This window comes from Oncorhynchus mykiss, chromosome 10 (genome assembly GCF_057628025.1).
Source record: "Oncorhynchus mykiss isolate SJ-2025 chromosome 10, ASM5762802v1, whole genome shotgun sequence".
Taxonomy (NCBI): Eukaryota; Metazoa; Chordata; class Actinopteri; order Salmoniformes; family Salmonidae; genus Oncorhynchus; species Oncorhynchus mykiss.
The window spans coordinates 23458897-23486366 of NC_143031.1; the positions used below are offsets into that span (position 1 = coordinate 23458897).

Consider the following 27470-nt stretch of genomic DNA (forward strand, 5'->3'; position numbering starts at 1 on the left):
GTGTGTTTTTAATGTTGTGTGTTTCCCCAGCGACCAACGCAGGGAGGATTGCTGGGGCCACGGTGGGCTCGGTGCTGGGCGTAATCTTCCTCATCCTCTTCCTCGTTGGTCTCCTGAGGAGAAGGAGAGACTCTGAGGAGGACCTGGCCAATGACATCAAGTTAGATTCACTTTCACGTGTGTGTGTGTGTGTGTGTGTGTGTGTGTGTGTGTGTGTGTGTGTGTATGTGTGGTGATCAATGTGCACATATTAGTATACTATACAAAGAACATACCGTATGTGTACTGTTATATACCTGTGACATGAAGGTGTGCGTATGCCAAATGGATGTCAGCCAGTCTCTCACCCCTTCTCTTCCTCCTCTCCATCCCCAGGGAGGACGCTCAGGCGCCCAAGCGCGTCTCGTGGGCCAAGAGCGGCGGCTCTGGCTCGGACGTGGTCTCCAAAAATGGCACACTCTCCTCCATCACTACCGCCAACAGGCCCCACCAGAGGGAGCCCTCTTCCCAGCTATATCCCCACCGCCCTCCCTCTGACACCACCTCCATCATCATTGCCACAGGCAGCGTCTCTGGCTACCTCCTCGGGCCGCGCGATGGAGCCTCCACACCCACCCATGGCCACGCCCTGCCGGGCTACAACACTGATACAACCCTGACCCACGGACAACTGTCTAATTCTGCAGCACCCAGTGCCAACGTTAGTCCCAGAACCCAGCACCCACAGAGCTATACCCAGCCCCAGACAGCACGTCCAGCCCCGCGCCCGCCACCTCTGCCCACTGTCGTGACCGCGTCCAACATTTCCCGCATGGGAGGGGTTCCCATCATGGTGCCAGCTCAGAACCAGGCCGGCTCGCTGGTGTAGTGCCAGTCTGTCGTGGTGCAGTGTCCCTTTACCCTTCAACTGTACTTACTCACATAGATTTTCAAAAGGAAAAGATTAAAATGCCACAAAGATATAGCTAACTCGAGGATTAAAACTTGAATTGGTCATTGAAGATGGAGCGTTTGACCTGCTCAAAATGCAGTGAGATCATTGGTAAGACCTTAAGAGATGTTGCTACACAGGGCTAATTTATTTAATGAAGTATACAGAAGTACATTGTATTAAAATGTTTTTTATTCTCCATATGTATACAAAATATGTACAGATCTGGATTTCATACATTTGGGAAGTATTTCGTATTTTTTCTATTGCACATTCAATCAGTGTATTTTTTTTACAAAGTTTTCCAATGCAACTATTTAAGTCATCAGTCTTTCTCTGACAAGATTGTATTCACTCTATCACGTCCTATCAAGGCCATTGTATGATGTCACTTTCAAAACGGGGACTTGACAAGATGTCATGGCACACTGGTGCTAGATCCCCTGATTTTACTTCTTTGTGCATTCCTGCAGATGGATATGACAATTTAGATTATGAAGGACCAAGTTAGTTAAAATAGATTGAAGAACAGCATATTATTCATTTTATTCTAACTTCTCAAATGAGTGTAAACAAATATGGTGGACTACTGCTGAATACCTGCGTAGCATCATGCAGTTAAGAGAAGAAACTGACTGAGCATACTAGGTTGAACATTTGCTAATAGATTTTCTAAATGCAAAGTACACTTTTTGCATTTTCATGTATCTTGTTTCAAACTTCATGACAATTCTCTTTAGACACAGCTCTTAAAACGTATGTCTTTTACCACATAGGAATAGCTTTTCATATTATGTAAAATACAATTTGACACATTTTGTCAATTAAGATTGAGACAATTAAGACTAAGATTATGGTTACACCATCGAGCTGTAATGATTTTGGGTCGCTCTCTGCAAGGAAATTGTAAATATGCTTTCAATTGTATTTGAGGCTGTTCATTAACACTTGTGACTGACTGGATACAAAAGCAGAGTTTCTACTTGTCAACATCCCAAGCCGACAAGTTAATTGATGGATATAGACCCAAATGTCATCATATCAAATGAGTAAGATGAGGCACTTGTTTGAAATGGAGGAGGAGGTGTGATGGTGTGGGGGTGCTTTGCTGGCGACACCGTCTGTGATTTTATTTAGAATTCAAGGCACACTTAACCAGCATGGCTACCACAGCATTCTGCAGCGGTACACCATCCCATCTGGTTTGCGCTTAGTCCCACTATCATTTGTTTTTCAACAGGACAATGACCCAAAACACACCTCCAGGCGGTGTAAGGACTATTTGACCAAGGAGAGTGAATGAGTGCTGCATCAGATGACCTGGCTTCCACAATCACCCGACCTCCACCTAATTGAGATGGTTTAGATGAGTTAGACCACAGAGTGAAGGAAATGCAGCCAACAAGTGCTCAGCATATGTGGGAACTCCTTCAAGACTGTTGGAAAACCATTCCTCATGAAGCTGGTTGAGAAAATGGCAAGTGCGTGCAAAGTGGTCAAGGAAAGGGTGGCTACTTTGAAGAATCGAAAATACAAGATGTTTAACACTTTTTTTTTGGTTAAAGGATTCCATATGTTATTTCATAGTGTTGATATCTTCACTATTATTCTACAATGTAGAAAATAGTAAAAATAAAGAAAAACCATTGAATGAGTAGGTGTCCAAACTTTTGACTGATACTGTATATTTCCGGATGTTGTGTATCCCTGGGACAAATTAAGCTGCGGGACAGGGTACATTAATCCGCATACAAATTTGTGTACTTAATGAAATATTACCACAACCTTTTTAAAACCATGTCTATCTTTATTACCCAAACTAAATTCAACACAATCACAATAGCGTTGTTTTATTTTAATATTTTATCACTGACTTAACACCTAACAAACTTTGTACTGTCACCTCATATCCCAGTGATAATGCCTTGCTTTGCGCCTCGGAAGGAGACACTTAAACTTTCCATTGGATCAACTTACCCCAATATGAAAAGTTGGAGGTTTGTGTCACTTTAAATTGGTGGACTGATTCATGTTAATGGCTGGATTGAAATTAATGCAGTTTCAATGAAGCATGTCATTTTTGCTTCTAACCCTACCCTCAACATCAACCTCTGTCACTTGAGAGTAATAATTGTCAGTAAACTGGAGCAGAGAGAGACACTGTCTTGTGTCTGTTTTTATGAGCACAGAAGGTCAGGCTTAGGGAGAAAAAGACACATGCATAAAAGGATTGAGTGATTGTGTGTGTGCTGTAACTTTGAGTATGGAGACTTGCTCAGACTCAAAATAAGTGTATGTAGTAGTAATCATCAACGGCAAATTATTTTGTATTAAAGGAAAAATATGAATCCTGGCCTTTTTTATTTTGTGATATTGTAATGTATATGCATTGTAACACAGGAATAGAATTCAAAAATAAATTAATTATATAAACGTTGAATGTTACAGAATATTTTTTAAATACTAGCTTCGTTTGAACTGATAATGGAACAGACACTGATGGCCAAGATGGTGCATATATGCTCAACCATAGACCACTATGTGCATGAGTTTCTTATACTTATGTATATGGAATATAATTGTATCAATAGATTGTGTGTAATAAAACATTTGTATAATTGATATATTTTACCTCCTGGAGAAGCATTACAATTGTATGATCCAATAAAAACATCTCAAACAGGAAGAGTTAACAATATATTGTATGCAGATCCCAGTTGTGTGAAGGCTTACAAAATTATGGCCGGAATCTTGACATTGATGCATGATTTTATTAATCGAAAGTGAGTCACCACCCTGTGGCCTAAATAACTTTGCAGTTTGTGTTCATTGCAGAGGTTTTGAGTCCAGAACTAATCAGTGTCTGGGGAAACAGACCTTCATTGCATTGTGTTGCCTTGATTCAGTCAGCAGAGAGGGGAGGGACAAAAAAAGCACTTCTGGCACACAGTTTTAGGGTAGCATGTTTATTTGAACTTGTGATTAGCAATGTAGTATTCTCCTACATGGCTCAAAGGAATTCATAAAATGAGCCCATCTCATCATTGACAAACTCCATGATATAACTCCATGTGGCAGAATGGGGGTGACACACTCTATTTATTAAATACAAGTAAAAAATGAACAAAACAGTATCATGATGACCTATATCAAATATAAGATCACAGTAAAAATAAATTATCAAAAGTGAAAAGAGCACTGGATATTCAAACATCATTGGCTGAAATAACAAAAACATTCAAATATACAGCACCTGTAATAAGCTACAGTGCTACCATGGCAGAAAAGCTAAATGGCTTTTTTATTCAAATGAGTTAAGTTTGTCGAATAATGAGAACTGTTCAGTCCAACTTTCCTTCATGTAAGTGAAACCCATCACTCCTCAATAATCTTTAAAAAAACATTTTTTAAACTTTACCCCTTTTTCTCCCCAATTTCGTGGTATCCAATTGGTAGTTACAGTCTTGTCTCATCGCTGCAACTCCCGTACGGACTCGGGAGAGGCGAAGGTCGAGATCCGTGCGTCCTCCAAAACACGACCCTGCTAACTCGGGAAGCCAGCCGCACCAATGTGTCGGAGGAAACACCGTACACCTGGCGGCCATGTCAGTGTGATGGGACAAGGACATCCCTGCCGGCCAAACCCTCCCCTAACCTGGGCGACGCTGGGCCAATTGTGCGCTGCCCCATGGTTCTCCCGGTCGCAGCCGGCTGCGACAGAGCCTGGACTTGAACCCAGAACTCCTCTATAATCTTTACAATGTGACATTTGGGCCTACAGACAAAATGGCATCAGAACCAAACCCCTTTGGGCCTGAGGTGTAGTGAAGTAAAACTTAGCCGTGTGAATATCTCATAACAACATCAAATAATCTCTGTACAAATTGTTCAACAAAACAAACTCATCCCTGTATAACTGTGTGGTCACTGGACAGTATTTGCTTGTCATGCTCTGAATAGAGATCAGTTTGTCAGTGGGGGTACAGTGGCCCCATACAGTAGTATTCAGGAGACAGCCATTTTGGCTCCGGATGGATCTTAGTGTGCAGGAAGGACAAGGTGAGCTCAGCAAAAAGGAGTAGTTTTATTAGATGAGTAAGGTACAGTGTTTTAGATGGTAACGGTCCATGGCTGACAATGAAAGCGGGGGGAGCTCATGCAGCTTGGACGGGTGGAGGGTTGCCAGATTGGAGAGTCTCCTCCGATGTCTCCGTCAGACAGCAGCCCATGGCTTGAATTCTTTAAGTAGGACATAGCACTGGAGAATTTTTTTTTGTGGTTAATTAGGGATACTTCAATCATCGTTATAATAATTATATGCTTTGTCAACTATCATATTAGCTAAACGTTATCATTAGCCTATTTCTTTTTGTTTTACAGCCCCCCCTTTCACATGACATAAGTTCAGACAGGAAACTCACATTCATTTAACCATTTATTAGAAAATAGATGACAACACGTGGTCTTGGCGTTAGGCTCTGCTCCCTCAGGGGAGCTTAGTGCCATTAGAATACAGGCAGTGAGCGAGATATACCAATCCCCCTGACGGGAACAAAAGCAGAACCAAACAGCTGGAGGCTGGGGTGGTAGTAAGTAGGCTAGCAGAAAACAGACAATAAATAGCAGGAGGGAACAATGGCTGCAGCAGCAGCCATATTAAGCAGCAAAGAGAAGCCAATCATATAGGTTAGCCCCACAGTGGAGGTGTCATAATACCCATAACACTTAGTGGTCAAACAGGGAAATTGTTCCAATTGTTTTTCCACCATTAATTTTTCCCATAGGTTATTTTCGAAACACTTAAAATAAGGGCTCTGTTTCGTGTAGGCTTACCCTGGCATAACATTTTGATAACTGTGTAAGACACAGAATTGTCAATTTTTTAAGAAATGTGGCCAATTTATTAATGACTAAATGTAGCTAACATTAGATCGTTAATCCAGAGATTCTTACCTTTGCCTCGATTCGGAAGTCTCGTCCAGATCATCATGGCATTTGTAGTTCTTTATGATAGCTACATTAGCAGATAATTAGCATTTCATTTTTGGAGGGTAAATTCAGGCAAATATATATGGATAAAAGTCACCTTGTCCTAGAGAGATTTACACAGTTATCAAAATGTCACGCCAGAGTAAGCATACATGAAATTTAAATGTTAATTTAAATGTTTCTAAAAAAAACAACGGGAAAAAATGAATAGTGGAAAAGCGATTGAAACAATTTCCGAGTTTGGCTGCTAGGTTTTATGGGTATTATGACTCATACTGTGGTACTCTATAGACCTCCATATTCAGGTAGGAAGTGTTGTTTGAATCCGATTGGTACGATTTCAGCTGATGCTATCAAACACACTATGTAAACACTCGAGTTCCCCATCTGAACTGGCTTCACTTAATTATTATACCAGTATAGCCCCTTTAGGTACCATGTATCAGGTTATGTTGTACTTTCCACTTTTGTTGACCCTTACTTGGACAATATACTGTAAATGCTTTTCAATGAGTTATTCCCTTACACTTAGAGTTATACCTATGCAATGTTAAGTATTTCTAAACCTAATAAAGCATTAGTTACCTTTTAATATGTAGTCAGTTAGCAGTGTAGGCACCTTCTCACTGTCCTCCTTCATGGCATAAAGAACTGTGGGGAGAAAAGCAAAGCAAGGTGGCTCTTAGCACTGAGTATAGCACTGCTGGGGATTGAGTTCTTTGAACATTGTAGGCATTGACTTACAAGTTGCCTAACAGATGGGACACAAACTAACCAAATAGAAAATGAGGTTTGTACCAGACTATCTGAACAAAACTAACTTTGAGGGTAAATTTGTGTGTTTCAGACAGCGTTTCCCAAACTCGGTCCTGGGGACCCTAACGAGTGCACGTTTTGGTTATTACTCTAGTACTACACAGCTGATTCAAATATTGAACTCTTCATCAAGCATTGATTATTTGAATCAGATGCGGAGTGCTTGGGCAAAAAACAAACTAGGAAAACGACCCATTAGCTTAGCATTACATTTTATTTCCCTGCCTACTTACTATTAGTGATCATCTGAAGGTCGTCCACAGTTGGAGGAGTTGCTTTCTTCTCGTATGGAATTACCGTGTTTAGATACTGAACAATGAAGACAAAGAGACAGTTAAGGAAGTAATGTAGCAGTGTTGAACCCACATGCTTCATTGTAGATTTAACACACTGATATACTTGGTGGCTAAGAGCTGTAAATGCTTAAGTGTCTGACCAGTTTGTCCATCCCTGTGCTGCCAAATGTCTGTCTGATGCCTGTCTGCAGGATGTTGGAGAGACCCTCCATACTGAAACGCTGGAACACAGACAATCACTAGCAGTGAGTAACAACAACCCTCTGTCATCACAACACGGATTTAGTAACACTTTCTATGAGACAGCTTTCTTGTGATGCATTCTAAATACATTATAACGTTTCTCTATGCATTCATACAGCTTATACGGAGTTATTATGAATATAGACTGCTCAAAAAAATAAAGGGAACACTAAAATAACACATCCTAGATCTGAATGAATGAAATATTTGTATTAAATACTTTTTTCTTTACATAGTTGAATGTAATGACAACAAAATCACACAAAAATGATCAATGGAAATCAAATTTATCAACCCATGGAGATCTGGATTTGGAGTCACACTCAAAATTAAAGTGGAAAACCACACTACAGGCTGATCCAACTTTGATGTAATGTCCTTAAAACAAGTCAAAATGAGGCTCAGTAGTGTGTGTGGGCTCCACGCGCCTGTATGACCTCCCTACAACACCTGGGCATGCTCCTGATGAGGTGGCGGATGGTCTCCTGAGGGATCTCCTCCCAGACCTGGACTAAAGCATCCGCCAACTCCTGGACAGTCTGTGGTGCAACGTGGCGTTGGTGGATGGAGCGAGACATGATGTCCCAGATGTGCTCAATTGGATTCAGGTCTGGGCCAGTCCATAGCATCAATGCCTTCCTCTTGCTGGAACTGCTGACACACTCCAGCCACATGAGGTCTAGCATTGTCTTGTATTAGGAGGAACCCAGGGCTAACCACACCAGCATATGGTCTCACAAGGGGTCTGAGGATCTCATCTCGGTATCTAATGGCAGTCAGGCTACCTCTGGCGAGCACATGGAGGGCTGTGCGGCCACCCAAAGAAATGCCACCCCACACCATGGCTGACCCACCGCCAAACCGGTCATGCTGGAGGATGTTGCAGGGAGCAGAACGTTCTACACTGCTCTGGCAGTGCTCGTCCTGCTCCTCTTTGCACAAAGGCGGAGGTAGCGGTCCTGCTGCTGGGTTGTTGCCCTCCCACGGCCTCCTCCACATCTCCTGATGTACTGGCCTGTCTCCTGGTAGCGTCTCCATGCTCTGCACACTACGCTGACAGACACAGCAAACCTTCTTGCCACAGCTCGCATTGATGTGCCATCCTGGATGAGCTGCACTACCTGAGCCACTTGTGTGGGTTGTAGACTCCGTCTCATGCTACCACTAGAGTGAAAGCACCGCCAGCATTCAAAAGTGACCAAAACATCAGCCAGGAAGCATAGGAACTGAGAAGTGGTCTATAGTCACCACCTGCAGAACCACTCCTTTATTGGGGGTGTCTTGCTAATTGCCTATAATTTCCACCTGTTGTCTATTCCATTTGCACAACAGCATGTGAAATTTATTGTCAATCAGTGTTGCTTCCTAAGTGGACAGTTTGATTTCACAGAAGTGTGATTGACTTGGAGTTACATTGTGTTGTTTAAGTGTTCCCTTAATTTTTTTGAGCAGTGTAGTAGATTAGTGTCACGCCCTGACCATAGAGCCATAGCCCTTGGTTCTCTATGGTGTAGTAGCTCAGGGTGTGACTAGGGGGTGATTTAGTATAATTATTTCTATGTTGGTGCTAATGTGTTTCCCAATTAGAGGCAGCTGTTTATCGTTGCCTCTGACTGTGTTTTGTGGGATAAAAACAAATTGATTGTTTGTGTTAGTGTGTTTGAGCACTACGTCCTCACGGTCTTTGTAAGTTTTGTTGTTTTGTTTTTGGTAGTTTCACTTAAATAAATATGTGGGACGATACTCACGCTGCGCCTTGGTCCGCTCATTTCCAAGATCGTGACAGGATACCCCACCCACAAAGGTCCAAGCAGCGTGAAAATGAGGTAAAGAAGTTTTGGACTTGGGAGGACACGAGACCCTTCCTTGGCGGGAGTCGCCAAGGAGCATGGAAGGACAGCGTCGACCATGGCCACAGAAACCCCAAGATTTTTTGGGGGGGAGGGCACATGGTGCTGGCGGTCGAGCAGCGGAGAGTGCCAGAGCCTGCTTGGGAGTCGGAGGAGGAATTTGATGAAAAATTCCAGAGAGAGGTGATAGCGATGAGAATGCTGCCATACAGGCGTGCTGAAGAGCGTGACACCAGTTCGGTGCCATCTGCACCGGTTTCACGCATCTGGCCTCCAGTGCGCCTTCCCAGTCCGGTACGTCCTGTGTCAGCTTCCCGCACTCACCCTGAAGTGCGTGTCACCAGTTCGGTGCCACCTGTGTCAGATCCACGCATCAGGCCTCTAGTGAGTCTCCCCAGTCCGGTACGTCCTCTGCCTGCTCCTCGCACTTGCCCTGAAGTGCGTGTCACCATTCCGGTGCCACCTGTACCAGCTCCACGCACTAGGCCTCCAGTACGCATTCACAGTCCAGAGCTTCCGGCGATGGTTCACTGTCCGGAGCTTCCGGCGACGGTCCACTGTCCGGTACCACCCGCGACGGTCCACGGTCCGGAACCTCCCGCGACGTTCCACGGTCTGGAACCTCCCGCGACGTTCCACGGTCTGGAACCTCCCGCGACATTCCACGGTCCGGAATCTCCCGCGACAGTCCACGGTCCGGAACCTCCCGCGACGGTCCACGTCCGGAGCTTCCAGGCAAGGTGTCCAGTCAAGCTCCAAGGCCGGAACCTTCCTCTGCGCCGGTGCCCATCAAAAACTGTAATATCCTAAGTTCACGGAATCGTGGCTGAATGACAACATGGATATGGCAAGATAGCATGGCAAGATAGAACAGCACACTCCGGTAAGATGAGGGGGGGGCGGTCTGTGCATATTTGTAAACAACAGCTGGTGCACGAAATCTAAGGAAGTCTCTAGAGTAAATTGTGATAAATTGCAGGCCACAGTTTTCAGCTATACTTTTCGTGTCTGTTTATTTACCACCACAGACAGATGCTGGCACTAAGACTGCACTCAGTCAGCTGTATAAGGAAATAAGCAAACTGGAAACCACTCACCCAGAGGCGGGGCTCCTAGTGGCCGGAGACTTTAATGCAGGGAAACTTAAATCAGTACTACCAAATTTCCATCAACATGTTAAATGCGCAACCAGAGGGAAAAAAATTCTAGATCACCTGTACTCCATACACAGAGACGCGTACAAAGCTCTCCCTCGCCCTCCATTTGGTAAATCCGACCACAACTCTATCCTCCTGATTCCTGCTTACAAGTGAAAATTAAAGCAGGAAGCACCAGTGACTCGGTCTATAAAAAAAAGTGGTCAGATGAAGCAGATGCTAAACTACAGGACTGTTTTGCTATCACAGACTGGAACATGTTCCGGGATTCTTGCGATGGCATTGAGGAGTACACCGCATCAGTCACTGGCTTTATCAATAAGTGCATCGGGGACGTCGTCCCCACAGTGTACATACCCCAACCAGAAACCATAGATTACAGGCAACATTTACACTGAGCTAAAGGGTATAGCTGCCGCTTTCAAGGTACAGGACTCTAACCCGGAAGCTTGCAAGAAATCCTGCTATGCCCTGCGACGAACCATCAAACAGGCAAAGCGTCAATACAGGGATAAGATTGAATCATACTACACCGGCTCCGACGCTCGTCAGATGTGGCAGGGCTTGCAAATTATTACATCCTACAAAGGGAAGCACAGCTGAGAGCTGCCCAGTGACACGAGCCTACCAGATGAGCTAAATCACTTCTATGCTCGCTTCGAGGCAAGAAACACTGAGGCATGCATGAGAGCATCAGCTGTTCCGGACGACTGTGGGATCACGCTCTCCGTAGCTGACATGAGTAAGACCTTTAAACATGCACAAAGCTGCAGGGCCAGACGGATTACCAGGACATGTGCTCCGGGCATGTGCTGACCAACTGGCAGGTGTCTTCACTGACATTTTCAACATGTCCCTGATTAAGTCTATAATACCAGCATGTTTCAAGCAGACCACCATAGTCCCTGTGCCCAAGAACACAAAGGCAACCTGCCTCAATGACTACAGACCCGTAGCCATGAAGTGCTTTGAAAGGTTGGTAATGGCTCACATCAACACCAAAAGGAACACTTATGTGAAAATACTATTCATTGACTACAGCTCAACGTTCAACACCATAGTACCCTCAAAGCTCATCACTAAGCTAAGGATCCTGGGACTAAACACCTCCCTCTGCAACTGGATCCTGGACTTTCTGATGGGCAGCCCCCATGTGGTGAGGGTAGGTAGCAACACATCTGCCACGCTGATCCTTAACACTGGGGTGTGGGGTGTGTTCTCAGTCCCCTGCTGTACTCCCTGTTCACCCACGACTGCATGGCCAGGCATGACTCCAACACCATCATTAAGTTTGCAGACGACAAAACAGTGGTAGGCCTGATCACCGACAACGATGATACAGCCTATAGGGAGGAAGTCAGAGGCCGGCCGGGTGGTGCCAGAATAACAACTTATCCCTCAATGTAACCAAGACTAGGGAGATTACTGTAGACTACAGGAAAAGGAGGACCGAGCACACCCCCATTCCCATCAATGGGAAGTGGAGCAGGTTGAGAGCTTCAAGTTCCTTGGTGTCCACATCAACAACAAACTAGAATGGTCCAAACACACCAAGAAAGTCGCGAAGAGGGCATGACAAAGCCTACTCCCCCTCAGGAGAAAAATTGGCATGGGTCCTGAGATCCTCAAAAGGTTCTACAGCTGCAACATCGAGAGCATCCTGACTGGTTGCATCACTGCCTGGTACGGCAATTGCTCGGCCTCTGACCACAAGGCACTACAGAGGGTAGTGCGTACGGCCCAGTACATCACTGGAGCTAAGCTGCCTGCCATCCAGGACCTCTACACCAGGCGGTGTCAGAGGAAGGCACTAAAAATGGTCAAAGGCCCCAGCCACCCCAGTCATAGACTGTTCTCTCTGCTACCGCATGGCAAGCGGTACCAGAGTGCCAAGTCTAGGACAAAAAGGCTTCTCATCAGTTTTTACCTCCAAGCCATGAAACTCCTGAACAGGTAATTAAATGATTACCCGGACTATTTGCATTATTCCCCCCCCCCAACCCCTCTTTGTTTATCAAATATGCATAGTCACTTTAACTATACATTCATGTACATACTACCTCAATTGTGCCGACCAACCAGTGCTCCCGCACATTGGCTAACCGGGCTATCTGCATTGTGCCCCCCCAACCCCTTTTTTTACACGCTACTGCTACTCTCTGTTCATCATATATGCATAGTCACTTTAACCATATCTACATGTACATACTACCTCAATCAGCCTGACTAACCGGTGTTTGTATGTAACCTCGCTACTTTTATAGTCTTTTTACTGTTGTTTTATTTATTTACCTACCTATTGTTCACATAATACCTTTTTTGCACTATTGGTTAGAGCCTGTAAGTAAGCATTTCACTAAGATCTACACCTGTTTATTCAGCGCACGTGACAAATAAACTTTCATTTGAACCCAACAGCATTTATGAAGGCTGTTAATTTAAAATAAATGCTCCACAGAGAAAAGAGTCGGCCCGAGAATTGAACCCTGTGGTACCCCCATAGAGACTACCAGAGGTCCGGACAACAGGCCTTCCGATTTGACACACTGAACTCTATCTGAGAAGTAGTTGGCAAACCAGGCGAGGCAATCATTTGAGAAACCAAGGCTCTTGAGTCTGCCGATAAGAATACGTTGATTGACAGAGTCGAAAGCCTTGGCCAGGTCGATGAAGACGGCTGCACAGTACTGTCTTTAATCAATGGCAGTTATGATATCGTTTAGTACCTTGAGCGTGGCTGAGGTGCACCTGTGACCAGCTCGGAAACTGGATTGCACAACCGAGAAGGTACGGTGGAATTCGAAATGGTCGGTGATCTGTTTGTTAACTTGGCTTTCGAAGACTTTAGAAAGGCAGGGCAGGATGGATATAGGTCTATAACAGTTTGGGTCTAGAGTGTCACCCCCTTTGAAGAGGGGGATGACCGCAGCAGCTTTGCAATCTTTAGGGATCTCGGGCGATACGAAAGAGAGATGGAACAGACTGGTAATAGGGGTTGCAACAATGGCGGCGGATAATTTTAGAAAGAGAGGGTCCAGATTGTCTAGCCCAGCTGATTTGTACAGGACCCGATTTTACAGCTCTTTCAGAATATCTGCTATCTGTATTTGGGTGAAGGAGAAGGCTGGGGAGGCTTGGCCAAGTAGCTGCAGGGGGTGCTGTTGGCTGGGTTTGGGGTAGCCAGGAGGAAAGCATGGCCAGCAGTAGAGAAATGCTTATTGAAATTCTCAATTATCGTGGATTTATTGGTGGTGACTGTGTTTCCTAGCCTCAGTGCAGTGGACAGCTGGGAGGAGGTGCTCTTGTTCCCCATGGACTTTACAGAGTCCCAAAACTTTTTGGAGTTAGAGCTACGAGATGCAAATTTCTGTTTGAAAAAGCTAGCCTTTGCTTTCCTGACTGACTGTGTATATTGGTTCCTGACTTCCCTGAGACGTTGCATATTGCGAGTACTATTCGATGCTAGTGCAGTCCGCCACAGGATGTTTTTGTGCTGGTCGGGGGCCTTCAGGTCTGAAGTGAACCAAGGACATTATTTGTTCTTAGTTCTACATTTTTTTGAAAGGGGCAAGCTTATCTAAGATGGTGAGGAAATTACTTTTAAAGAACAACCAGGCATCCTCTACTGACGAGGATCCTCTACGGAACTTAATGATGGTGTTGGAGACGTGTTTGACCATGCAGCCGTGGGTGAACAGGGAGTACAGGAGGCGACTAAGTACACACCCCTGAGGGGCCCCAGACACCCCTGAGGGGCCCCAGTGTTGAGGATCAGCATGGCAGACATGTTGCTACATACCCTTACCAACTGGGGGCGGCCCGTCAGGAAGTCCAGGATCCAGTTGCAGAGGGAGGTGTTTAGTCCTAGGATCCTAAGCTTAGTGATGAGCTTCATGGGCACTTTGGTGTTGAACGCTGAGCTGTAGTCAATGAATAGCATTTTCACATAGGTGTTCCTTTTGTCCAGGTGGGAAAGGGCAGTGTGCAGTGCGTCATCTGTGGATCTGTTGGGGCGGTATGTGAATTGGAATTGGAGTGGGTCTAGAGTATCTGGGAGCATGCTGTTGATGTGAGCCATGACCAGCCTTTCTAAGCACTTCATGGCTACAGTTGTGAGTGCTACAGTGCGGTAATCATTTAGGCAGGTTACCTTCGCTTCCTTGTGCACAGGGACTATGGTGGTCTGCTTGAAAGATGTAATTATTAGACTCAGTCAGGGAGGTTGAAAATGTCAGTGAAGACACTTGCCAGTTGGTCCGTGCACGCTTTGAGTACACGTCCTGGTAATCCATCTGGCACCGGGGCTTTGTTAATGTTTAAAGGTCTTGCTCACATCGGCTAACGAGAGCATTATCACACAGTCATCCAGAACAACTGGTGCTCTCGTGCATGCTTCAGTGTTGCTTGCCTCGAAGCGAGCATAAAAGGTATTTAGCTCGTCTGGTAGGCTCGTGTCACTCGGCAGCTTGCGTCTGGGTTTCCCTTTGTAGTCCGTAATAGTTTTCAAGCTCTGCCACATCTGACGAGCGTCAGAGCCAGTGTAGTAAGATTTAATCTTAATCCTGTATTGATGCTTTGCTTGTTTGATGGTTCGTCTAAGGGCACTAACCACTAACCCACACATTGGCTCTGTACCGATACCCCCTGTATCTAGTCTTGCTATTGTTATTTTATTGCTGCTCTTTAATTACTTGTTATTTTTATTTCTTATTCTTATTTGTATTTTTTTTTAACTGCATTGTTGGTTAGGGGCATGTGACTAAAATTTGATTTGATTTTGATACAAACACCATCATCATCATACAACATTGGTATGTGTCAATCCCTCAGTGCTAACCTTCGTAGGCATGGAGGCGGGCTTGGAGTCTGTGCAGGCGTTGATCATAGTAGGTGTTCCACCAATCACAGTCGTGGTTAACGCGTTACCCTGCAGACTGAGGCCCTTGTCGACCCGGCGCCTGCGCTTGCCCGTGTCCCGCTGTTCCTTCTGGCGGTTTTGCACCTCCATGAGGGCCGTGATGAACGTGTTCTTCACCTCCTTCTCAAACTCCAGCTCGTCACGACGCGCCAGCTGGGTGACCAGCTCCTCCGAGTACTCTCTGATGGCCGCCTCCACCCGGCACAGCAGCTCCACCAGAGCCGAGCTGGGCATCACACTCAAGCCTGGAGGGAGAGAGAGGCATGGAGGTCAGGTATAGAGCTACATTAGCCTGGAGCCCCGCTCTGCATGAGCTGAATAGCCAAATCCTATGGTCATTGTCACAAACAGACAGATCTGAACCCAGGCAAACTGACATAGGTCTGGAGGGAGAAGGGAGGAGACAATGGTTGTAATCAGGTATGGAGCTATGCTACATTAGCCTGTTGATTCCAAATGCTGTATAGCCAACTCTTACAGTCATTGTTACTAATAGATCTAGGACCAGGCTAACTGTACATAGAGGTGAACAGAGATTCAATATGCATAATGTTATATACTGTAGAAGGGATATCAAATTGCTTTCCTTGAGGGACAAAGCACAATGACATAAACTGCTTGGGAAAAAGGAAACCTGGGCCTGTATTCATAAAACATCTCAGAGTGCCAATTTAGGATCAGGTTCCCCCTGTCAATATAATCATATTCATTGTGATATAAAAGGCAATACTGATTCTAGATCAGCATACTTTGAGACACATACTTTGAGACACTTTATGAATATGAGTGAATTGATGTGTTTCACGGATGCCATGGGAAGCCAGGCTTCACAATCTTTTGGACCAATAATAAAAATGTATAATAATAATACAAATATTTATTTTGTATTTTGTGTTTCATAATTGTACTTCAATTCACAAGAGGCTGAATGTATCTTAAAGGAGAAAGCATCCAAGCGAGCGAAACAGCGCCCCTCTGTCTCTCTACATGTAGACCATCAAACTGATGCTGTCTGGTTCAAACGAGTATGACATTGTTGCCGCCCGTAGCATTGAATGCAAGGGAAGTCAGTGAGTATCTAGCCTCGCTTGACAAAAAAAAGTATAAAAAATGTACCAATCAGCATTGAGCTAAACTGAGCGAGCTCAACTGTGAATGGTCCTGGCGCACCAGAAAAAGTGTCAAGGGAAGCCAGCTTGGATTTGGCGTCACTCCTATCAAATCCCATTGAGAGCATACTTGAACTGTTGCACCTCGTTGTGTTGTTGTCCTTCAGTGGCAAGCTAGCCAGCTAGCTAAAATCGGCCTTTTCTTAAATTAGCCATGGATGGAAATAGAGATTTGGACTTGTGGTTTTACTTCATTCTCCGTACTGGCCAATGACTTTAACAGTGATTCTGATCCAACCATTAATTCATACATTGTTGTGCCCCTGACCTGGGAGGATGGAAGTTCAATATGTAGCTCGATGTAGAAGGCTAATGTTAACTAGCTAACGTTTCCCATGAATGGAAGTTAGGGTAGCGAGCTAGCATTTTAGCCAGGTAGCCTAGGACAATAAACAATAAAAGCGTGTATAGGTATGACAGACTGTGATTGACTGTTTCCTCAACATGAAAGAGAGGAGGATGACATTGGAATTTCTCTACGAGTCAAAATGTTTTTCTACATTCACGAACACACACGCACACACATAAATCAGAACCATGGACAGCCACATCACATTTAGCTTACGTGGATTGAACAAAACATTTTTGGGTATCTTTTAGTTGTCACTCTATTAGACTAAGTAGATGTGATTTGATGATGTTGAAGTTAAAATGGTGCTGGAATAGTGGAGGCAGCTGCTGTTTTCTTTGCGACTTGCAGTAACTCTCTGAGGTTCTAAATCAATACTTGTTTAGTGGTCTGAAACAAATGTCGGAAACATTAACTTGCTTGTAGGTCATGTAACTGTCTGTTACTGTACATGCAATATTCTTTGTGGCCTTTTGTTTTATTTTTAATTTAACCTTTATTTAAGTAGGCAAGTCAGTTAAGAACAAATTCTTATTTACAATGACGGCCTACACCGGCCAAACCCAGACGACGCTGGGCCTATGGTGCGCCGCCCTATGGGACTCCCAATCATGGCCGGTTGTGATACAGCCTGGATTGGAACCAGGATTGGAACCACTTCACTAGACAGAGATTGATATCTGGTTTTGTGATAAAATAAAGGTGTGGTTGTATTTATTCTGGCCACTGTGTCTTCTTATTTCTCGGCCATAAGGCCTATATATCACAGTCGCAAGGCATATGAATTAACAGGTTATAGAGCAAACAATGCAATTATCACAACACATAGATTGTAATGTCTTTATTGGGGGGGTGGGCTTGGCTTCCCCAGTGATGTTACCCACGCACTGCTACTGCATACAGTATATGAATTGACTACATAAATGGGAGGAAAATGGGATGATATCACCCGTATGTCACCTATGACGTTTTTCATTAGTCTTGACATTAAATTCTGAGAAGAGGAACTGGCCTTTGACTGTTTCTGTGACTGTGGGTGATACTGTCCAATATTACTACTATTTTTGGAAGTAAACACACACAAACACACACCAAGCAGGACAAATAAAAATGTGTCTCATGCAGGAGAGCCACATGGTCACACAATGTCTTTCCACAGGGAACCATATTGAGTGTGTGACATGGCCCTCTGAAATGATCGACTCATACGAAAAATGCCTGCTGCAGGTTTGTCCAGTTATTCATCCTATATTCACCATAGAGGCTGAAGACTGATGAAAGTTCCAGATGTTTACTCAGGTAAACTGATAAGACAACCACATTGTCTGAACTAGGAACCCTCACCCAATCAAAGTCCTATAAGCAGGGCTTTAGCCTACTGAGCTAAACCCTAGCCATTAACTCAAACAACTTTACATATTTTTGTCTCAGACAAGGTTACTCAGTGATTCAGTCACAGCTCATAGAGCACATCTTTAACCACTACAAGATCGGTCAAAGGTCACTTTCTTTTTACACACTGTTGTATAAACAGGAAATAGATTTTGGAAAAAGTGTCTGTCCACAACTCCAATGAAAATCTCAATTGGACCTTGAATTACTAAAATGTTCATTTAACTCCTTGGTAAATGTGACTTGGTGTTTAACCCTTCAGTCAACCTTAGTTTTTGTACACTTACCTTCATAAGAAGGCATGTTGTTATTGGCGGCCTGGGACAGCTGTCTGATCTCTTCCAGAAGGGATGGGTTGGTCTTGGGTGAGGAGTGTCCACTCTCTTCCTCGTCATCCTCCTCTGTCTCACCAGGGTCCGGAGAGTTCTCCATCATCTCAACTATCTCCTCAATTACCTTGGAGAGAGAGAGATGGAGGTAAGGTAGGTGAATGTACAGTAGCCTATGCTATAATGCAGAAGGGAGCTACTTGAAATAAATAGTCTTGCTATACATTTAGCCTTGGCCTAAATTGACTTGGCCTTTCTAACCACTATTATTATAGTATATGGGGGAGTTAATGTATTCTACTTGTGAATGTTTTAAATTAGTCTAAATTAGATTAAAGTAACTGTCCAGAGAGAATCTCACATTTAAAAGTTAATATTCTGTTAACTCATACCAAAATAATGTTGTTGACTCATCTTTTATTCGTATTTGTGGCCAAAGCATAAATTGGAGAAAAACCCACCTCTAACTTATATCTCAAACAGACCATTTAAAAAATGTTTGCTACTTCCTCATAGAGGATGATTGTCAATAAGCGGTCTACTAGCATTAATATTTTGAATGACCGGTATACTCCTACACCATTCTGTTGTTGGGTACGCCCACACCATTCCAGCACAGAAAAGCTGCTTTTTAACATACTTATTACCATTTTCTTTTAAGGAAAACTTTTTAACTTGTGTTGTAAATAATTATAGGTCATATTTCATAGAAATCTGGAAACACTGGACAGTTACTTTAACTAAACCCAGTAATATTCAGTACTTAACTGGAAGTCCTACCAAGTCCTTTGGATAACAGGAAGTATATGTGTCTGTAGTCACCTGATCAGCAGTGAGGAGAGGCTCCTCGCTCAGGCAGTTGGCATTGTCGTTCTTCTCGTTCATCTCCTCCTCCTCTTTTTCATGAATCTGTAGAATACAAGAGAGAACGAATGAAACCATGGAAACCCATTCAGCCACATTAGTGCTAAAGTAGCTTAACTTGTTAGTATTGGAAACAGAAACCATGGAAACAAGGTTTATAAATAAGAGTACAGAAAAGCCATTCACCTATATTGGATTTATCTTTAGATTATTAGCATTGGCATTTAGGGATCTAGTGAACATGGCCCAAATATGACCCCATTATCCCCCTCTCTGCTCTCTGCTCTTCATCCTAAAATACAATTTACTACCCTCGAGTTTAGAAGCCAATTTGAAAGTGTTTGGGTTGTGCATAGTCAGACTCAAATTGCCCCAAATATATCTATTGTCCATTGACTGTCTGTTTTCTACTTGATTGCTTTTGATGCGCATTGTTTTTATGCCATTTCCCTCAATCAGTAATAAACTAAACCGGGGGCATGGAAGGGTAAATGCTGATGGAATGCTTTCCACTGTTTGGAGAGTCGCTTATACAGTAGCTTCCTGCTGGGGACTGTCTGTCTGCGAATTGGCCCTGGCCCAGTGCCTGCAGTTGCATGTGAGAGCAGGCTATAGGAGGAGAGGGAGAGAAGGTGTAGGAGGAGGGGGGTTGACTGACAGATACTAAGTAGCATGCAATCAAGGCAGCTCAGCCTTGATTTTTGGTGTCAGGTCAGATGACGTTAGCACCACAAGCACGACACACTCAAGCTTGCACGTTTGCTAAAACGTTGATCTCTTACAGCATGTTCTCCCACATTGCCTCACTAAAGAACACACTGCAGTCAGTCAAACATATCCATTCAAATAAAAGTCTAAAGATCTAATGAAAAAATGTACTTCCAAGATGTTGTCTCAGAATGTTGTCTTTCCAGTTGAGAAGAAAGGGGGTTGGAAAATGGAGAAACATGATTCTTCCGATGACCTTAAAGTATTTTGGAGTATATTGGAGGGCGTTACCTCCTGATCGGAAAGGTTGCCGTTGAATCCCTCTGAGTTGGGGTTGTCCCAGCTGGAGACAGAGGAAGGGACGTAGTTATCCATCAGCGCATCCCACACACTGAAACATGGACATAAACAAACACACATTCAGTCACCAACACTGCAACACAACAAAAATACACTGTAAAAATGCACACAAAAAAAAGGAGATGCAAACACACTTAGCCACCAACATTGCAACAGGACATCTCATATAATCCGGCACAAGACAAACACTCAGTCACCAATGCTGAAACAGTCAGGACATCCCACACACAACCCAGCACAAAACACTATCAGTCCTCAAGGCTGTAACTATCAGGAAACAGGCTATTTTTGGGGGGGCATAGAATGGTAATTCAATAATAATCCCAAATCCCAAATTCAGTGGTGGTTTGTGATTAAAACAAATTGAGGAGGAGGATGGATTACATCGAAGAGGACCATCCTTCTCTTCCTCCCTAGATGAGCCTCCTCTACCCAAATCACATTTGATAGAAATGGTCAATTGTATATCTGCAGCCATTTTCTTCTATCAGTGTTCCGTTGAACATTTGCAGACAGTTAATGCAGAGGAAGAGATGTTCACATCACATTATTGTGCTTCATTCTCTTTTTTTGCTCTTTTATTTCACTCTGTTTTGGGTGGTCTCTCAAAAATGATGTCCCTGAACTTGTCAACATAATTAATCAAAATCGAAATGCACATCAAAATCCTCCCCATTGCAGTCCAGGCTGCAATGCACACAGTCAACTAACAATAAAATCTAAACTCACAGTTTACACATTTTTTACAGGTGTCCAATTTGAATAAGTATAGATAAAAACAGCCCCTTACAGCATTGTGCAAGTCCTCTTCGAACTATAAGATCCTCGGTCCAATCAAGGCTTTAGCCTTGTGAAAATGACCAGAGTAGAACTCTCCCTTTCCGTGTTTTTCACCCAGCTTGGCATGGCATCCACACCATACCATCCTCTTAGTGGCACTGCCCAGCTATTCACCATGCAGGAAACAAGCAGCCATTCGTCAGGACTCATGACCTTAGAGGTCATGCCTGTTGTGTTGTCCCACACACACACAAACACCCACACACCAGCCATCTCTCCATCTGCCAAACAGGAACTAGCTGGTACAGCACTGTCCCATATGTTTGCAAACGTTTAGCTAATCTGGCCTTTAGATTGAACCGGTCATTCCATCAACTGTGTTGCATAACATAAATAATCTATAAACTATCACATTTGGCTAGATAAAATAATGCTTGGATAAATGTGTGTATATATTCATTGCATCACTACAAGGATAAGGATAGGGGAACCAATTTCAAAACATTCAAATCAGAAACATCATATGATGCAGTTTCTAACTCTGCAGTGTAATGTAGAATACAGTAGATCATCAAATGCAAAACAAGGTCATTAATGCACCCCTACATGCTAACAACAGCATCCCCAACATACAAATTTGTATATCATTGTATATCATCAATACTTTGTCCTTCGGTCCTATGTACTCTGAATATGGTTCAATAGGCATACCCAAGGGCACCTACAACCAAGCTATTTTTAGCAAGAGGGTTTATTTCCACCCAATGCGAGAATGTCTGTGTTTCTGCTTCAGAGGCTGTTGGCGAATGGGAGTGCTAGCTGCCTGCTGGTAGAGGCAGCGACAGACCAAAAGAGCGTTCAAAAATACATTTAATAATTCAAGGCCTATACCGGCTGTGGACTGCTGGAGTGGGCAGGGTCACACGGGTGGTTTGTGTTTTTCTGTTTTTCTGCTGGTGGGTGATTTGGTCGCTGTGAGGTGGGCTGAGTATCAGGATCTGAGTGCTGGGTCATGAGCTATCCAGTGGTATTTTTATAACAGTAGTGGTATATCAGCCAATGCTGTGTTTAGCTGATAGAATACCACAAGTCATCACAGCTATCTAAACTGTAATGAATGAATAGGTGTAGTGTTCATAGCTGCTCCTTTCACACCATACCCAGACTTTACATGCTCTGTTTGCAGTAAATAGTGTGCCTTATGAATAGGATTGTACAGTCACTCACAAAAGTAAGAGGAAGACATCATCAGACATGATGGACTCCCTAAACAAGTAAGCATTGACCATTGCTTTGTTCAAAAGATTGCTGCAAAGAATGTGCCATATTATCAAAAAGATTACTGGGGTGCATTGTACAACTCAAAAGGTAAGCAGATGAAGTGAAAAATCACTTCCCCCGTGATACACCATTTGTATCTTAAACTCTTATCACAAAAGCACAGACCCTTTATGCTGAGGTCAGACTTAAGCTTAAAAACCACAAAGGTGGTGGCCGACACTTACTCTTCATCCTGCAGCCGCTCCTCGTCCTCCTCGGTGTGAGACTGGTTGCGCACGGGGGCCAGGCCCTCCGTCTTGGTGTTGTAGTTATGGAAACAGACATTCAGCTTCTCGTCAAACTCGTTGACCAGGTCCTCCATGGACTTGAAACTCATCATCTCAGAGAAGTTCTCCAGTTCAGAGAAGTCCTCACGGGTGATGGGGGTCAGGGAGACGGTGCTGTAAGGGGGTCGGCTGAGGGGCATGTCCTCTACCCGGCAGGGCCTGAGGTCCTCGAATTCCTCATCCAGGCACACGAGCGGGGCCTCCATGGTGGGTGTCCCCATTCGCAAGTCAATGACAGAGAAAGAAGCCCTAGCATAGGGAAGGAAGAGACCAAAATGTGAAAACAACATGGACTTTACAGGGGATTGCTTTTTTCAATTTGAGTCATTAGATCATACTCCAGAAACACTGTCAATACCACTGACCCAGAAAAGACAAAGCATTTCTGGGTCCCAGCACCGGCACCAGTACTTCAGGTCTCAGGAAGACAGTAGTGATAATTCGTCCATCTGCTACATGAGCAGTAGCACATCTGATTCAACAAACAAAGGCTTGGTGGTTAGTTGAATCAGGTGTGTTAGTGCTGGGCTGGAGTAAAAATACCTGATTACATGATAAATTCACACATCAGTTATCTAGAGTAATTTCAATTGGATATTTACCAATAAAATACACATAGAAATGTTGTAGCACGTCTGGAATGTCAAAGTCCCTCCCAGACAAAGAGGAAGGGACTCAGCTGGACCAGGAAAGACCCAGTCCCCGAGGGAACCAAAATGGTTAATTAAGCAATACTGGTGGGATTTCATTGATGAGGAAAGGGATTCAGGGACTGACAGTCATTATAAAGACACTACAGTGTCCACCAGTTATGTTGTCTTAAGAGCGATACTCAACAAAAGAAAGGGCATAGCTAGCCCTAAATTTAGACAATGTGCTAATTGTAGATTTTATCGCTGTGGTAAATTCTGTTTCACAGCAAGATTGTACTAAGCACCATGAAATTTGGGAAACATTGTTCAAGATGGACACTAACCAACTTAAGTGCAAATCCTAAACACTTAAATCTACAGTATATGAGGTCATATAGCTATAATTATCAGACATCCTCAATGATAAATTACTCTGTATGTAATTCTTGTTATTACTATCCTGGTAAGTATGGAGTGATCTGTACAAAATTAACAACAACAGTTGATTCTTGTGGAAGACTGTTTGATGAAAGTTGTGTGTCAGTCCAAGTTCTGATGCAGTGCAATTACAGGAGTGAGAGCTAAATGTACTAACGTTTTTCCTGGATCTTTGCATATAGCCAGGGAGTGTCGTGGAAAGGAATCCATTTAAAACAAGATTGTGTAAGCCTCTTCCTTTCTCTCATCACATTATTTAGCAAAGTGCCACTTCATCAAAAGACAGACATTAATCTTTAGCCCATCCTCTCTCTCTTTGTCTCTCTGTCTCCCATCATACCCACCCTTATTTTCTGCAGAGAAGCCTCTGAGTACAGTGGGGCAAAAAAGTATTTAGTCAGCCACCAATTGTGCAAGTTCTCCAACTTAAAAAGATGAGAGAGGCCTGTAATTTTCATCATAGGTACACTTCAACTATGACAGACAAAATGAGGAAAAAAAATACAGAAAATCACATTGTAGGATTTTTAATGAATTTATTTGCAAATTATGTTGGAAAATAAGTATTTGGTCACCTTCAAACAAGCAAGATTTCTGGTTCTCACAGACCTGTAACTTCTTCTTTAAGAGGCTCCTCTGTCCTCGTTACCTGTATTAATGGCACCTGTTTGAACTTATCAGTATAAAAGACACCTGTCCACAACCTCAAACAGTCACACTCCAAACTCCACTATGGCCAAGACCAAAGAGCGGTCAAAGGACACCAGAAACAAAATTGTAGACCTGCACCAGGCTGGGAAGACTGAATCTGCAATAGGTAAGCAGCTTGGTTTGAAGAAATCAACTGTGGGAGCAATTATTAGGAAATGGAAGACATACAAGACCACTGATAATCTCCCTCGATCTGGGGCTCCACGCAAGATCTCACCCTGTGGGGTCAAAATGATCACAAGAACGGTGAGCAAAAATCCCAGAACCACACGGGGGGACCTAGTGAATAACCTGCAGAGAGTTGGGACCAAAGTAACAAAGCCTACCATCAGTAACACACTACGCCGCCAGGGACTCAAATCCTGCAGTGACAGACATGTCCTCCAGCTTAAGCCAGTACATGTCCAGGCCCGTCTGAAGTTTTCTAGAGAGCATTTGGATGATCCAGAAGAAGATTGGGAGAATGTCATATGGTCATGATGATGAAACCAAAATATAACTTTTTGGTAAAAACTCAACTCGTCGTGTTTGGAGGACAAAGAATGCTGAGTTGCATCCAAAGAACACCATACCTAGTGTGAAGCATGGTGGTTGAAACATCATGCTTTGGGGCTGTTTTTCAGCAAAGGGACCAGGATGACTGATCCGTGTAAAGGAAAGAATGAATGTGGCCATGTATCGTGAGATTTTGAGTGAAAACCTACTTCCATCAGCAAGGGCATTGAAGATGAAACGTGGCTGGGTCTTTCAGCATGACAATGATCCCAAACACACCGCTCCGGGCAACGAAGGAGTGGCTTCGTAAGAAGCATTTCAAGGTCCTGGAGTAGCCTAGCCACTCTCCAGATCTCAACCCCATAGAAAATCTTTGGGGGGAGTTGAAAGTCCGTGTTGCCCAGCAACAGCCCCAAAACATCACTGATCTAGAGGAGCTCTGCATGGAGGAATGGGCCAAAATACCAGCAACAGTGTGTGAAAACCTTGTGAAGACTTACAGAAAACGTTTGACCTCTGTCATTGCCAACAAAGGGTATATAACAAAGTATTGAGATTAACTTTTGTTATTGACCAAATACTTATTTTCCACCATAATTTGCAAATAAATTCATTAAAAATCCTACAATGTGATTTTCTGGATTTTTTTTCCTCATTTTGTCTGTCATAGTTGAAGTGTACCTATGATGAAAATTACAGGCCTCTCATCTTTTTAAGTGGGAGAACTTGCACAATTGGTGGCTGACTAAATACTTTTTTAACCTACCACTGTTTTGCTCCTTGCCTAGGGCCAAAACACCCACAAACCACCAAGACCAAAAAAAAACAATCGCAGAATCTCATCAGATGTCCTTTAATACAATGTAACCAAATAGTTGTCCCCATTTTACACTGGCAAAAACAAACGCTAGCACACTGACTGGAGAATAAATCAATATTTGTTGTTTTGCCAAATCCATTGCCATAATTTCATTCCATAAGATCTTATAAAATAACAAATATATAATCATTTTTTGACATATTTGGGACAATTCAATCGATATAGCGAAGGGTAGATCATATTTATCTCAGAACAATACAAACACGTCTCCTGCTATTCATATTCTTATGGCTGTGTGGCTGCCTGCCGTAGCCTCTCTCTGTGGTAAACATGAATATGAATATGTTTACATCTATTACTTTCATTGGCTACATGAGAACATGCTTGTCAGTTCCCATAGCCATTATGGAAGAAAATTGATTTGGGGTAGGAAGAGAAGAGAGAGGATGAGGGGACGAAGAGATGGAAGACAAGACCATGGTTACATAAGAGGGAGGGAGATGATGGAAAACAATGATGGAGGGAGAGGTGGAGGTAGAGAAGGATAGATAGAATGATAGATTACCTGCAGTAACTGTGCCTCCTGTAATATGGCTTAGAAACAGAGAGATGGCCCCTCCTTGTCCTAGGCAAGGCAGATCTGCACTACGGCACGTTCCTCTGCAAATCCCAACACTGACCAACCAACAGCAATTACAGTCATTCCAGAGACTGGAGAGAAAAAGAGGACAAGAAAGACAGAACCATGACAATGTCCGGTGCTGTTCTGTCCGTCCGTTCTACTCCACTAACACACAGCCCCCTCGCTTATCTCTTTCTGCTGCTAGCAGCGTGTTGTTTTCGAATTAGTAAGCAGCCTCAGAGAGAGAAAGAGAGAGCGCCTGTGCATTGCTCGCTCGCTACATCACCTGCCTGCCTAACGGAATCATCATCCCCCTCTCCCCTCCTCCTTCTCTCCCTTTGTCCATAACTCCCTCCTCCCCCTCCCTTCCTCCCTCCTTCCAAGGCTCAAAGCCATCAATATTAATGAGGAAAAGGACAGGGGGAAGGTGAGGAGGTGAAGGGAGAAGCAGCTGCACCATGTGTGTACTGTAGAGACCAGGCTAACTGTGTCCGCAATGGCTACATTATTAGGTTGTCCTAGAACCTGCTACTTATCATTCTATGTGTAGAATGGCAGGAAAACTAGCTGCATTGACCAGAGCCTGTGAATACGTTAGCTTGGTTGATTAGCATTTTGACAGGGTCAGAATGATGCTGGAACGGAACAGAGCAGAAAGGAGGGACACTGAGATTGGTGGTGGTGGTTAGCTTGCTTGCTAGCCTGTGAAGGAAGAAGGTTATTTTTAACCTTATTGATGTCACTTGTTAAATACACCTTTTAATCAGTGTAGATGAAGGGGAGGAGACAGGTTAAAGAAGGCTTTTTAAGCCTTGAGACAATTGAGACATGGACTGTATGTGTGCCATTCAGAGGGTGAATGGGCAAGACAAAAGATGTGTGTCTTTGAACAGGGTATTTCATTTTTATTTAACTAGGCAAGTCAGTTAAGAACAAATTCTTATTTTCAATGACGGCCTAGGAACAGTGGGTTAACTGCCTTGTTCAGGGGAAG

At 43.7% G+C, this 27470-nt stretch overlaps 3 protein-coding genes across 5 annotated transcripts in view; 1 reads left to right on the plus strand and 2 right to left on the minus strand.

Annotated features, from left to right (window-relative positions):
* Window positions 1–3617, plus strand: part of LOC110533522 (endothelial cell-selective adhesion molecule) — a 54261-nt gene extending 50644 nt beyond the window's left edge. The window contains exons 6-8 of one of the 2 annotated variants that reach the window (XR_002474973.3): window positions 31–160; window positions 376–1042; window positions 2172–3617. Coding sequence is in view for 1 of the 2 variants with exons in the window: in XM_021617814.3 (XP_021473489.2) it covers window positions 31–160; window positions 376–868 (623 nt within the window). In the remaining variant the exon portion in view is untranslated. Of the gene's footprint in view, window positions 1–30; window positions 161–375 lie in introns of both variants that reach the window. The other variant, XM_021617814.3, reaches the window with a different exon arrangement.
* A 264-nt stretch (window positions 3618–3881) lies between these two features.
* LOC110533523 (fasciculation and elongation protein zeta-1) lies at window positions 3882–26798 on the minus strand. 2 transcript variants are annotated; one of them, XM_021617816.3, is made up of 10 exons: window positions 26420–26798; window positions 22657–23007; window positions 20303–20354; window positions 19262–19348; window positions 18398–18566; window positions 15120–15445; window positions 7173–7253; window positions 6970–7045; window positions 6506–6571; window positions 3882–5189 (listed from the first exon to the last, which is right to left on the minus strand). In XM_021617816.3, the coding sequence occupies exons 2-10, from the start codon at window positions 22977–22979 to the stop codon at window positions 5173–5175; spliced, it is 1197 nt and encodes a 398-aa protein (XP_021473491.3). In that variant the 5' UTR covers window positions 22980–23007; window positions 26420–26798; the 3' UTR covers window positions 3882–5172. The 2 variants fall into 2 exon arrangements, with proteins under 2 accessions (XP_021473491.3, XP_021473490.3); XM_021617815.3 differs by having other exon boundaries at window positions 20303–20402.
* The window catches only part of LOC110533524 (vacuolar protein sorting-associated protein 26B-like), a 28692-nt gene continuing 24096 nt past the window's right edge, over window positions 22875–27470 (minus strand). Inside the window, exon 7 of the mRNA XM_090186168.1 lies at window positions 22875–23007. The gene's annotated coding sequence lies outside the window, so the exon portion shown is untranslated. The remainder of the gene's footprint in view (window positions 23008–27470) is intronic.

Excerpts from the sequence above, each read along its gene's own strand:
- LOC110533523 (XM_021617815.3), bottom strand. The coding sequence starts at position 22,979 with ATGGGGACACCCACCATGGAGGCCCCGCTCGTGTGCCTGGATGAGGAA. Across the intron at positions 18,567-19,261 it reads CTCTCCTCACTGCTGATCAG|GTAATTGAGGAGATAGTTGA; the intron begins GTGACTACAGAC and ends TCTCTCTCCAAG. Across the intron at positions 7,254-15,119 it reads CCGCCTCCATGCCTACGAAG|CGTTTCAGTATGGAGGGTCT; the intron begins GTTAGCACTGAG and ends TCTGTGTTCCAG.